The sequence below is a fragment of the Pan paniscus genome, chromosome 3 (assembly GCF_029289425.2).
Source record: "Pan paniscus chromosome 3, NHGRI_mPanPan1-v2.0_pri, whole genome shotgun sequence".
Classification (NCBI taxonomy): Eukaryota; Metazoa; Chordata; class Mammalia; order Primates; family Hominidae; genus Pan; species Pan paniscus.
Window position 1 is genome coordinate 92,644,992 of NC_073252.2, and position 14,530 is coordinate 92,659,521.

At 38.5% G+C, this 14,530-nt stretch overlaps 1 protein-coding gene across 9 annotated transcripts in view; it reads left to right on the forward strand.

Annotated features, from left to right (window-relative positions):
• The window catches only part of PDLIM5 (PDZ and LIM domain 5), a 216,444-nt gene that overhangs the window by 166,031 nt on the left and 35,883 nt on the right, over positions 1–14,530 (forward strand). For all 9 annotated transcript variants that reach the window (XM_003829906.5, XM_003829908.5, XM_063603832.1 and 6 more), the window contains one exon: positions 136–323. In XM_003829906.5, coding sequence (XP_003829954.1) covers positions 136–323 — 188 coding nt within the window. The remainder of the gene's footprint in view (positions 1–135; positions 324–14,530) is intronic.

Below are 14,530 nucleotides of genomic sequence, written 5' to 3' on the forward strand. Positions count from 1 at the left end.
CTTCAAAGATTTTCTTTTCTAAAGAATTGATTAATCAATGGATTTTGATTGATTAATGGATTTTGAAAAGAAAGGATTATTGCTGAGTTACGTTGCTACCACTTCACCAAAGATGTTTCTTTATTTCCTTTACAGTAACTCTCAGGAGGCTTCTCCGCAGTTGGCTTCCTCGGTAGCTTCCACACAGAGCATGCCCGAGAGCCTGGACAGCCCAGCCTCCGGCAGACCAGGGGTGACCAGCCTCACAACTGCAGCTGCCTTCAAGCCTGTAGGATCCACTGGCGTCATCAAGTCACCAAGCTGGCAACGGCCAAACCAAGGAGGTAGCCCAGAGAAATCTCTTGCGTCTTGCTTTTCGTAATGAGTTTCATTATGAAAATGTGTTCTGGGATATATGGTAGAATTCACTGGTAAAACCCATTCTCAATAACCTAAGATTTAGAAAGGACTATCAGGATTAACTATAGCTATTTTTCTCTCTGAGACATCTCATAAACATTCTTTGTGTGTATTTGATACAGTCGCATTTGCTATTCATAATTGTAGGATTGGGCATTTCCTTGTTTCCCAGAATAGGAAGCATGTGTTAAATTGTAAATTTGGGTCTTATTTAATAACAACTATATTGTTGGAAGGTTATCCTTGGAAATAAAACATTTTAGTTTTGATGATATGTACAAATAACAACCACAGAAACATTTATTGCCATCAAACAATTACTGAAGAAAGCATCTTCCAATTCTTGTTCTTACAGTTTATGTAGCATAGGGGAAGAAGGACACAGTACTAGAAAGAGCATTTGAGCAGCAGGATGGAACTGCCTGGCCTCAGTTTGGAAACCTGAGTTCTCATTGACTTCTACAGATCAACAGCTTTAAATAAAGTCACATAACCTCTTTGACACCCTCAGTTTTCTGATCTGCAAAATGAAGAAAGACTAAATCATTTCCTATTTCTCCCAACATGAACAAAGTTTATGATTATGTAAAAAAAAGTACCCCTTTTAACAGGAAAATGGGACTGTACTTAAATGTTGCTAATCTCAGACTCAGCCTTCATCTCTTCTCACTCTTTATGCTCTCCCTGGGTGATCTCTCATCCAGGTTCCTTTCATTACTTAGTTATCGATAATTTACAGGTCTTTCTCTCCAACTAAGTGATCTATTTGCCATCTCCTGGTGGCACCTCAAATCCAGTATGTCTGAAAATAACCATTTCCTATCTCTGGGAATTGCACATCCACTCAGTCACCAAAGCTAGAATGTAGACTTTTAGACCCCACGCCCCACATTCTCACAGTAACTAACATCTAATGGTTTTACTTTTTATTATTTCTCAAATTTCTTCTCTGTGTCATCAGAGCCATTGCTTTGATTCATGACCTCTTCATTACAAATGACTTCTAATTTCCCTGTCTCCTTTCCCCTCCTTCAGTCTGTCCCCCATACCTCCATACTACAGCAAGTGATCTTTCTTTTTTTTCTTTTTCTTTTTTTTTTCCACGGTGGCTCACGCCTGTAATCCCAGCACTTTGGGAGGCCGAGGCCAGCGGATCACAAGGTCAGGAGATCTAGACCATCCTGGGTAACACAGTGAAACGCTGTCTCTACTAAAAACACAAAAAATTAGCCGGGCATGGTGGCGGGCGCCTGTAGTCCCAGCTACTTGGGAGACTGAGGCAGGAGAATGGCATGAACCCGGGAGGTGGAGCTTGCAGTGAGCCAAGATCGCACCACTGCACTCCAGCCTGGGCGACAGAGCGAGACTCCATCTCAAAAAAAAAAAGAGAGACAGGATCTCACTCTGTTGCCCAGTCTGCCAGGCTGAAGTGCAGTAGCACAATCATAGCTCACTGTAGCCTCAACCTCCAAGGCTCAAGTGATCATGCCACTTCAACTTCCCTAGTAGCTGGGAATTATTATTATTATTATTATTTTTCCGGTAGAGATGGAATATCACTATATTGCCCAGGCTGCCCTCGAACTCCTGAGCTTAAGCGATCCTCCCACCTTGTCTTCCCAAAGCATTGGGATTACAGGTGTGAGCTCTCATGCTTGGCCAGCAGCAAGTGATCTTTCTCAAACTCTGATTTGCTGCTTTACTCCTCTGCTGTGGATGCTTGACTATCCCACCCTTCCTTAACAAATCATTTAGGACCTTTTATACTTTGGCCCCTACTAACTTCTCAGCCTCATCTCCTGCTTCACCCAATTTATAATCTGTGCTTGGTTGCACTAAACCATCTTCAGTTTCCAAGACATGGCATATTACCATGCTTTTGAAAGTTCTTACCACTCTGTACAGAATGTACTTCTTCACCTAGCCCTCTAATTTCTAGTCGTTCTTCATCAGTTTTGAGATGAATGCTGATTGGGTACCCAAGGGGCCACTTTTCACAATGTGATAGCTTTAAGAATTGATCATAGCTGAGTGCGGTGGCTCCTGAGGATCACTTGAGCCCAGGAGTTTGAGATCAGCCTGGGCAGCATGGCAAAACCCCATCTCTACTAAAAATATAAAATATTAGCCGGACATGGTGGCACATGCGCCTGTAGTCCCAGATACTTGGGAGGCTGAGGTGGGAGCATCATCTGAGCTCAGGAAGTTGAGGCTACAGTGAGCCGTGATTGCACCACTACACTCTAGCCTGGGCAACAGGAGTGAGATACCTTGTCTCCAAAAAAAAAAGATCACCCATTATTCTTTTAAGAATATTTTTGAGATTTGTAAGAGTGAATTTTTTAGTTAATTTAATTAGGAATCCATCTTTGTTTTTGTATTTTTCACAGTGTTTAAATATATTAGATACTAAATAAATTCCTTTATTTATAAATTATTTTTAGAAAACATTATTTATACAGTCTATTTTATAGTGGCATGTGTTAACATGTTACTGATTTTGCTAAGAAGCTAGAAGTGGCTGGGCACAGTGACTCACGCCTATAATCCCAGCACTTTGGGAGGCTGAGGCGGGCGGATCACGAGGTCAGCAGAACGAGACCATCCTGGAGATCAAGATCACCTGATGGGTAAAACCCCGTCTCTACTAAAAATAAAAGTTAGCCAGGCGTGGTGGTGGGCATCTATCGTCCTAGCTACTGAGGAGGCTGAGGCAGGAGAATCGCTTGAACCCAGGAGGCGAAGGTTGCAGTGAGCCAAGATGGTGCTACTGCACTCCAGCCTGGGTGGCAGAGTGAGACTCTGTCTCAAAAAAAAACAAAAAAAAACTAGAAGTATTTCTATTGTGTTGGAAAGAGGACAGGCCATGGCATATGAGTTAGACTATTTTAGAGGAAAGACTTTCATTACTTCTAAAAACTTAAAACATTTAGTCTAATATTATTAGTCTCTGAAATTTCTGGACTACTAAAAAACACTTAGTCTAATATTATTAGTCTCTGAAATTTCTGGACTATTAACTGACTTAGCATGATCTATTCTTTTGGGGAAAAAATGCTAAGCTCAGCCCCATACATTTTTGAGTTATTTCTATTTATTTAAAGTCTATGTATGATGATGAAGATTTTCTGTAATTATTTTGTGCATTTGAATACAGAAAGTAATTTTCAGAAAAATGCTATTGGTATGGTAATTGGAAGCTAACAGGAGAATGTTTTGTAAAAAGCAACGAAAAGACTAAATTTCTGAGGTAGAAACTGAAGAGAAGGCACAAAGTATATGGACAGTGGAGGACAGAATGTTTATATACGGCCTTTGGAAGTTCAGAAGTTTATGGTTAAAGTACTGCTCTGCCTTTTAAGTGGAAAGAAAAAGTTCATTTTTTTGAACTCTTGGCGAATATAGTACAGCAAAATTACCACAAGAGGGCGATGGAGTGCTTTCTCCAAGTCTAATGAAATTTGTGAGAATAATCAAAGTAGGCCAATATTAGCAACTATAATAATGAGTCACATGGTTAGTGTTTAAAACATTATGCTTTTTCTAGAAAATATAAATGAATTTTATATGAGCAAAACTACAATATAAAACATTATACATTATATAACATTATAAAGCAAAATTATAAAAAGAAAGTATGTTTTCCTGTTGTGAAGTCACAGTTGAATTACATCATAATTCTTAGCTCAATTTTGAAAATATTTACTGAGTTCTTATTTATCTTGCTCCAGGTGCTATAAGCAGGCATTTATTCAGTTATTACGTTGTGGCAAAGTTAACTTATTTTGTACTATTTTGGAAAATTTAAAAATAAAAACAAAATTCCCAGCCACTCAAATTCTTCTGCCCTACACAATGGTATACCATAGTTTAAAGACAATAACAACAACAAAATCATCTCAGAATGTACTCTTAGTCTTAGATAAATAGTTTCAAAAGCTTCCTGATGCAAATGAAAAAGTCTTTTGATTTAGAAGGTGATAGCGGATTCATCATGTGTTTATGCGTTCCTGTTTAAATTACGGATAGCAGCTTAGGTAAATTTAGTTCATTAGATACAAATGTATGTATAAAATATTACTGTCTTACAAATGTAATGAAATGTTTTTCACAAATTCAGTCATAAAGTCATGAAGAGCCTTTCTGTGTTGGAACACATCAGTTTTCTAATTTTAGTTTAATCATATACAAAATGAGAATGAATAATTCATTAGAATATAAGCAATGCTTTGATAGATCTGGACCCGTTGTTCATTGAGCCAGTTTTCTGATTGGTGGTGGCCCCCCAAAATAGAAATGCCTGCCCTTTGCAGGTATGAATTTCAGAAGGTTAGCATTTTTGTGAGCCTTTTCCCTCTCTCCCTCCCTCCCTCCCTCCCTCTCTTCCTCCCTCCTTCTCACCTTTCCCTCCTTCCTTCCCTTCCTCCCTCACTCTGTCGCCCAGGCTGGAGTACAGTGGCACAATCTCAGCTCACTGCAACCTCCACCTCCCAGGTTCAAGTGATTCTCCTGCCTCAGCCTCCTGAGTAGCTGGGACTACAGGTGCCTGCCACCACACCCAGCTAATTTTTGTATTTTTAGTAGAGACGGGGTTTCACCATGTTGGCCGGGATGGTCTCAATCTCCTGACCTCGTGACCCACCCACCCCGGCCTCCCAAAGTGCTGGGATTACAGGCGTAAGCCACCACGCCTGGCCTCCATTTCTTTAACTATTAAAATAAAGACCTTAAAAGCTTCTCCTATAGCATTCTTGTGAAATCAAATGATATAACTAGGCTGCAGATACTTAGAGGATACTCAGAGGTTAACTTTCTATGCCTTTATTCCTTTTCTTGATGGCATTAATAACTTACATTGTTACCGTCCAAAAACTGGTTCTCATGTGATGTCCCTGCTTGAAAATGTTTGGGGCTGTCTGCTGCCCATGGTCAAAATGCTTAGCTTCTTAACAGAACTTTTGGTCCCCTTGCAATCTCAGGCCAACCTTCTTCTCCAGCTTCATTTTATAACACTGTTCCCCATAGTCCACTCACACTGAAGTTCATGAGTTCATATCATTCCTTGGCACACACTTTTCTGCTTTGTACAAGCTGCTCCTTTTATTTGAAATGCTTTTCCATCCCTTCTACTCCTGACAAACTTCTCTTTACCTTTTAAGACCAGCTGTTCCCCCTTTGTGAAGCTTTCTTGAGCCCTCTTGTTACCTGTTCTTTTTCAATACTCCTACAAAATTTCAATAATGTCTTTGTTATAGCATTCATCCTGTTCATTTTAATTGTTTACATAGGTGTCTTTTACGACTGTTTTTAGATTCCTTTGAGGACAGGGACCAAGTCATACTGATCTCTGTTTTACAGCATCTAAACAATGCCTGGCACAGTTTATAGGCCCTCAGTAAATGTCCCCGAGAAAGTGAGTGGGTAGAGAAGTCAGTTGTCTTATTTAGGACATCATACGATCTGAAGGATGCAGAATTCATCTGCCAGGATATTGTTCTGTCCTCCTGCCAAACTTGAAATTCCCACAACAGTCATTGAAAAGGTGGGAGCACTGTCTGCCAAAGGCTGCTATTAGAAAATAAGCATGTTGCTAAGGAGAAGGGAGCTCCACTCTCCTTGAAGCATTTAACTCTCTTCAGAATTAAGATCGTGAACATGAGCAGTACTATAACTAGTAATACATTATTTATTTTTGGAAATTAAAAAATAATAACAGTTGTAAAGCCCTATGATAGGAATTTTTTTTTTTCCCAAAAGTATGAGGGCTAGGCACTGTGGCTTACACCTGTAATCCCAATATTGTGGGAGTTAAGGCAGGAGGATTGCTGGAGATCAGGAGTTTGAGACCAGCCTGGGCAACATAGCGGGACCCCCATCTCCACAAATTAAAAAAAAAAGAAGTTGACTGGGCATGGTGGTGCACGCCTATGGTCCCAGCTGCTCGGGAGGCTGAGATGGGAAGATCTCTTGAGCCTGGGAGGCGGAGGTTGCAGTGAGCCAGGATTGTGCCACTGCACTCCAACCTGGGTGACAGAGCTAGACCCCCATCTAAAAAAAATGTGATAATTTACTGCATATAAGGAACCAAGCAGTGGAATGCAGAGGAAATATTAGGAATGTGGGATCGCCCATTTTGTCATTGTGGACAAATTAGCTCGGATGCAGAACACCAGTATATAATATAGAAATCATCAAAAAGGTGCAAAGAAGAGTCAAATCAAACTATGAGTCCCAGTTCAGAGGCATGGAGGTGTGGATCAGTGGAAAGGGAAGAAAAAGACTTAAAGTTCCGAGGATACAATCTTGAGATAAAATATGTATTTGTTTATAGTGAAGTCCTATTTTATGCAGGAACAATATTTTAATGTTTGTGCCTAAAACAAAATAGCATATAGTCAACGACCCTTGAACATTTTTAGGAAGAGGCCGATTTGGAGAGGGAGCAACATATGCAAAAACTGAGAGAATTTGGCTTCGGGTAGGAAAGGCAAGTACTTCAGTATGTTTAAGACTGTCTAGTGGCCCAGAGAGAAGGTTGGCTGCATTAATGGGGGTTTTGAATGTAAGAGTGTGAACTTGATGCTGAAAGGAAGCTATTAAAAGATTTATAAACCGGAAGTGGCAAAATCAGACTTGCATTATTAAAAGATTATTATAGCATTAGTGTGTTTAAAAGATCATCATGACTTCATTGTAGAGATTAAGATTGGAGACCTGGAGACCATTTAAGAAGTTATTCAGGTAATCCAATCTGGAGATAGATAATGAATATTGCCCTGGGCAGTGGCAGTGTTTTGGAGAGAATTCCCTGGGCAGGGTGACTGCAGGGTATTTACACTTTAACCTAACTGGGCTGCTGGTTTTAACCATTGCCCTCCCTGGGAACTTGACTCCCTATAGAGTACCTATGTATCCTCTGTTAAAACACCAGTGGAGGATTGTATTCAGTTTATAGCATATTAGAATGCTACCTTCATACTTTCTTTAATTGTGTGTACACACAACTCCCAGTTGAGCCCTGTTTACTCTCATGTCCCTGGTGTTGACAAGAAATTAGTGGATATTATTAAACATGTCCATGGAGGCAGGCATTCTACTGAGGAAAATAAAAACATATATTGATATTAGTTGATATGATATTATGGCGATATACTCAAGGCAGTAGTATTTTATCATTTAATATTAGACTTTTTTTTTTTTGAGACAGAGTCTCTCTGCGTTGCCCAGGCTGGAGTGCAGTGGCGCTATCTAGGCTCACTGCAAGCTCCACCTCCCAGGTTCACGCCATTCTCCTGCCTCAGCCCCCCAAGTAGCTGGGACTACAGGCGCCTGCCACCATGCCCGGCTAATGTTTTTGTATTTTTAGTAGAGACGGGGTTTCACCGTGTTAGCCAGGATGGTCTCGATCTCCTGACCTTGTGATCTGCCCGCCTCGGCCTCCCAAAGTGCTGGGATTACAGACGTGAGCCACTGCGCCCGGCCAATATTAGACATTCTTAACCTCTGATAGTCCGTATTGAACAGATAACAGTTTCTCTATGCTCTTGTTAAGGCACCATTCCCTTTATATGAATTAGGTGATATGTATATAAGCTTTATCTTAGTGATTTGCTTTTCTCTGTGAGACAGTTTGGATATGTAGTAAAGACAAAGGCTCTTAATTGACAAGAATGTAAAGAAAAGTTTATGATTCTTTTTTAGAATATAAGTTGTTTCGTGTTTTGAAGAAGCATGATACAAGTAAGCTATACATACAAAAGTTGTGACCATTTGAAGGTCTTTTGGGGACAGTATAAATTTCTTTTGATCAAACGAAACAGGAAAAAACACAAACTTGCTTTTCAAAATGAATTGTTAATTTTTGCTTCTGTTGTACCCCATCTGAGGAGTTTTCACCATCCCTATTTGAGGATTGGGAACTCATGAATACAATGGGTGGCCTAAAAGGAACAAACATTTAACATTTAACAGTAGAATGATGACTATCATTGATTAGTAGTAATCATTGTTTTTGTAATACTTTCAGTTGTAACAGATATTTTTATAAGAATGCACAATAAGGTAATGTCATTAAAATTTAAAATTTAAATAGGCATTATTTAATGAGGTAGCAGTGTCTGAGAAAAGTCAAAAGAATTGTTTAGAGTTCTGTAGTGAGTTGAACCCAGCTGTTTTGACTCTGAATACTGTATTTTCCTAAGTCAAAAGACAGTATCAGTGAACGTATTTAAGGAGGACTGTATCTGTTAGGGATGGGATAGAAAGGATTCTTGCCTTGGATAATAGGGAGCTTCAAGTGACTGGCAACTGCTAAGATCTGTTTCAAGTAACATTTTCTTTGCATCTAAACTCCGTTTTTGAAATTTAGATCATTTGGCTAAGATTCTAGTTAATGTGTTTTTCTTTTTTTTTTAATCATACCCTGCTTCTGGTGTGTGCTACATTTAGCAATAAAGAAAAGCTTGTTTACTTCATTGTAGACTGAGCTTTGGAGAGATCTGATATGTTGTTTCGGTGTTTTTTTTGTGTGTGTGTGAGAAAGACTCAAATATATTTGTGAGATTTGATTAGATCAAAGACTGAATGATGTGCATCTCAGTTATAAGTGGATATAAATTCTATCTTTTATTTGAAGTCTAAGGGAGATAGGGGTGAGAAAGGAAATTACTGTTTCTACAACCATCCCAAATTTCATTGTAGGCTTTGCACTACAGTAATAAATCGAGATAACTAAATTTGCCTAGCTAAGATGGATAGATTTATTGGTTCCATTTTAAAATTTTTATATGAATAAGTAAACTGCTACCAGTTGCGTGTATTTCATCTCTTCTAATAATGTTTTATTGCCATCTGCTCCCCTGCATTTTGACATCATTAAACTAAACAGCCCTCTTGCCGTAAAGCCCTGACTGGAGCTGTCCATTGTCAAAACTGGGGTGTGAAACATGTAAATATGCCCATCTCCTTACATAACAAGTAGATTTTCGTTTCTGATTCTCAGGAAAAAATAAAAGTAACAACCATTAATTGCCTGTTTTCTTTTTCTTCTAATTGTTCCTTCATTGAAATTTATTTGCGTGTTGGAAGCTTTCCAGTGCTGATGCAAGGCTTCATCTGTGAAAGCTATTCTTTCTCCCCATTTTCTTCTCTTTCTGAGATTAAAATATTAAACTTTTTATAAGGCAGACATCTACATTTGTTCATATATGCTTTTCATAAAGAATTGTTCTATTAATTGATGCATATGGTTTAAACCAAAGTTTGGCAAATGGTGTTCCTTGGTCACATCTGGCCCACCACTGATTTTTGTGAATGAAGTTTTGTTGGAAAACAGCTACGGTACGGTTGTTTACGTATTGTTTATGGCTGATTTCATGCCACAATGGCAGAGTTGAATATTGCAAGAGTCTGTAAGGCCCACAAAGCCTAAAATATTTATTCTCTGGCTCTTTACAGAAAAAGTTTTGTTAACACTGGTTTTCAAACGCATGAATAAGAATAACAATGCTTGATAATTCTGCATGGTAGTTGCAGACTTTATTGACAGCCATCAGCACCCTTGGTAGCACTAGTCCTGAGATACTGTGATTGCCTATTTGCTTGTCTGTAGTGTCTTTAAGAAGATAAACTCTTTCTGGGCAGATATCTTATCCTTAAATGTATCTTCCACACCAGAAGAATTCTTACATCTAAAACGTTGTATGTACTAAGTAGTTGTTGAATGAGTGGATGTTTTATTTTTTAACTATGTAAGATCTTATGTCAGAGTGTAATAATAATTGACACGTATGAAGCATTTCTTACAGATTCAAGGAAGTATAAGTAAACACTTTTACTACTTCATTGAATCCTCTCACCCTTTGAGGTAGTTATTATTGCTGTTTTACAGATGAGGTAACTTAAGACCCAGAATGATGACATTTCTAACATCACAGCTAGAAAGCCCAGAACTAGGAGCCTGTGTATCTTGAAATTTAGTTTTTATGCTAGATGTGCTGCTTCTTCCACCATAAAATAGCTGACCTACCATCTCTGCTTTTAAAAGATGCTAAATTCAAACATAACTTTGAAAAATGATAAAGTATCATTTATTTTGGAGAGCTAATGACTTTAATTGAGAGATATCTTAGAGAATTCGTGGTAGTAATAGAAATTTAAGGAGTATCCCAATTTTTAAATTTTACAATAACTTGTATTCATCATTAGAGACGTTGTAGATATTGACATTGAGAAATCTTAAAATATCTCTTTTTTTTTTCCTGCTTAATTTTTTTTCCCCTACATGATTAGAACTCTGTTTATATGGTCAACTTAAACTGTAGGTACCTTTCTCCTTCATTTCTGAAATTAGGCTGCTTTCTTATTTGTATAAATAGTTGAAAATTGGTGGGAAAATGGTAAAAGCCAAACCCATGTAGCTTTCGTGTGACTTTGGAAGTAAGACATGTCAGAACTCTAGACATAATATGAGTATAAAATGATTTTAATGTATGTCCTTATGGTTTTCTCATCCAAATATGAGCAAAAATGTACAAATTTAATATTTTAAATATATTCTAAGCTTACAAAGTCTGCATGAGTTTACCATTGATCCTCTTTAGTATTCCTGAGGTCATGCATTATGTCTCAGTTTTGTTTTGTTTTTTTAATATTTTAATTTTATTCTTTTTTATTTCTTTTCCTTTTTTGTTTTTCCTTTTTTTAAGAAAATGAAGCCCATTGGCCTCCTACAATAAAAGCATAGACTTGTCTTCCCACTCTAAGTAGAAAATGGAACAGTGATATTAAGATGATTTAGAAGATTCTGGGCCAGGCACAGTGGCCCATGCCTGTAATCCCAGCACTTTGGGAGGCCAAGGCTGGCAGATCATTAGGTCAGGAGATTGAGACCATCCTGGCTAACATGGTGAAACCCGATCTCTATTAAAAATACAAAAATAAGCTGGGCGTGGTGGCATGTGCCTGTAGTCCCAGCTACCCGGGAGGCTGAGGCAGGAGGATTGCTTGAACCTGGGGGGCGGAGGTCACAGTGAGCCGAGATCGCGCCACTGCACTGTGCGAGACTCAGTTTAAAAAAAAAAATAAAGAAAGAAAGAAAATTCTGTGTGTATATTGTGGTAAATAATTTGTTGACTTAATTGAATGCTGGTAGAACCAGATATGTTAAGATCTCATATCTTTATCTTCAGGGTACATACTGGGTTGCTTTTACTTGTATCTCTGACCAAATGGAAGTTTTCTATATAAGATCAGCTAGGAGAAAAAGGCAAGTCGATGTGTACTGAATTTTGGTTATGTGTGATATAAGAAATTAAAAAGAGAACTGAACATAATCCAAGTCCCCACACTCACTTTAATTAAGATATTGTAGATCCAGTTTAATCTGGGTTCTTAAAGTTGAAAGGCTGGTTGCTAATGGAAGAAGCTAGCCTCCTGAAGATGTGGAAATATTTGATACTTAGCCTTGGGTGCACCTGTTCCAGTGCTTTATAGCAAACATACCAGCATTCTCCACTGCTTAGAGAAATGGTAATAGTTTAATCTGTCCAATTTGCTTTTAATCACTGATTTCATTTTTTAAAAATTGCACAATCATCTCCAGAATGTACTTTCCTCTGATCCCAGATCTTGGCTTAACTTTCTCCATTTCTGTTGGATATGATTTCATGCCTGGATTATGAAGAGTAGACTATTGTTTAGGCTTTCAGCATAAGGAGCTTGACAGACAAAATGCACATATTCTTTGCTTCTCTTGGCCACCATCTGTTTGAGATGGCTGGGGAAGGGGCAGAGAAGAAAGCACTTGCTGCACACAATAGTATGCAAGCATGTTGCCATGACTGCTACCCAATTTAGTATGTGTAAAATTGCTACCATGCCATTGAGAACATATTTCCTGAGATGTTGAATTACAATACTTTATCTCCCCGAGAGTGCCACTTTGATGTATCCCAGTTATTTATACAAGCACAACATTAGCTTCAGTGTTTTTAACAAGAACACCTCTTGCAGTTGAGCCAGTTGTTTTTCACACCATAAAATCTCACTTATGACCTCTGCCTTGTTGGGGCTATCAACATTTGTCTTTTGTCAGCGGGAGTATTAGTATCCATTGATTGATTGATTGATATATATATATATATATATATATATATATATATTTTTTTTTTTTTTTTTAAGACAGACTCTCACTCTGTCACCCAGGCTGGAGTCCAGTGGCACGATCTGGGCTCACTGCAACCTCTGCCTCCTGGGTTCAAGCGATTCTCCTGCCTCGGCCTTCCAGTAGCTAGGATTACAGGCACGCACCACCATGCCCGGCTAATTTTTGTATTTTTTCATAGAGACAGAGTTTTGCCATGTTGTCCAGGCTGGTCTCAAACTCCTGACCTCAAGTGATCCACCCATCTCAGCCTACCAAAGTGCTGGGATAATAGGCGTGAGCTACTGCGCCCAGCCTAGTATCCATTGATATTTTCAATATCAGCCTTTCTTCTGACTTAATGAGAATGAAGTATTATAGGATTTTTAAAATAAGGAATCAAAATGTATTTTATAGTTATTCCTAGATTTGTCCCCATAACTTTCTTTGCTGCTTTAGCTTAATCCAAATGTAGTAGTTGAAGTATTCACACCAATATGAAGTTTGTACAATAAAATAGATTTAGTACTTTAAGACTGTTTGTCCTTAGCAAAAGTATTAGATCTATAATTATGTTTCTCATTCTATTGCCCAGGCTGAGGTGCAGTGATGTGATCACAGCCCCCTGCAACCCTGAGCTCCTAGACTCAAGTTATCCTCCTGCCTCACACCCCTGAGTAGCTATAGGTGCATGCCACCATGCCAAACTTTTTTTTTTTTTTTGGTAGAGATGGGGGTCTCACTGTGTTGCCCAGGCTGGTCTCAAACTCCTAGCCTCAAGTGAGCCTCCTACCTCAGTTTCCCAAAGTTCAGGGATTGCAGATTTGAGCCACCACACCTGGCCACATTTCTCTTCTAAAGCAATTTATGTAAATTCTCCTAAATGTTTCTCAAAACGTGAAGAATACAGCCTTTTATCCATAAGTTTTATTTCAGGAACCTTGCAGCCATTAATTATAATGGCTAAAAACTTTGGGCAGTCAGGTTTATGGAAATAAGTAGTATTTCTCTAAGAAACTCATATTTTACAGAATACATGAAGGGCTTAAAAGTGATAATCTAAGCTGTTAAGAGACTTCAAGGAAAATAAAATAATAACGCCTTCATACATTTTTCCTACATTTATCCTAGCAGGCTCAGTAAGGAAATTAAAATAGCAGAAATAAATCACCTCAACTATCACTATCCCCTCCTCCAAACTGCTCCAGAAGTGAGTACTAGCAGGTTTAGATCACATTTAAGGAGCTCTGACTTCATATTTTAATGGATCAAGACATTAACTGGCAAAGAACTCAGCACACAGTAGGTCCATAATAATTATTGATGAATTAATGCATAAGGACATAGTTTTTGGAGTGAAATAGACATGGTTTTGGATCCCGGATTCTCTGCTCCCCTCCACTGGCTTCCATGACATACTCTTCTGGTTTTTCTCCTGCCTCTCTGTCAGTCCCTAAGGTATTTGTGTTATTTGCTTTCTGCCTAAGGAGCTCTTCTGTTTTCATGCTGTACTTTCCCTGAAACAGTCTCATTCACTCCACAGACTCAAATGTCGTCAATATGTTGGTGACTCTTGAATCAATTCTTCTAGCTTAGATACTTCTCCTGAGTTTTTATATTCAATAAATGATCTGTACAGGCGCCTCCAACTTTAACATGCATGTGCTGTCCTCCACTGTGAACACACGCATAGCGTAGCGCCTGCCGCATTACAGGCTCTTAGCATAAACTTGTGAGTGAAACAGCATTTTTCCATCTTTCTGGCAGTTACCCCACTGTAATATAATTGACTGTTTACTGGCTTATAACCTTCTTTAAACTCACTAAGGGCAGAAATCATGTTTGTCTTGTCCATATTGGTAGAGCCAGTGCATTGTTTGGTACATAGTAGTTCTTCAAAAAACATTTGCTTCATTTCGTGATTCTACATGTTTTGGGGCAAGTTACTTATCCTTTCAGAAGTTTATATTCTTGATCTGTTAAATAGTT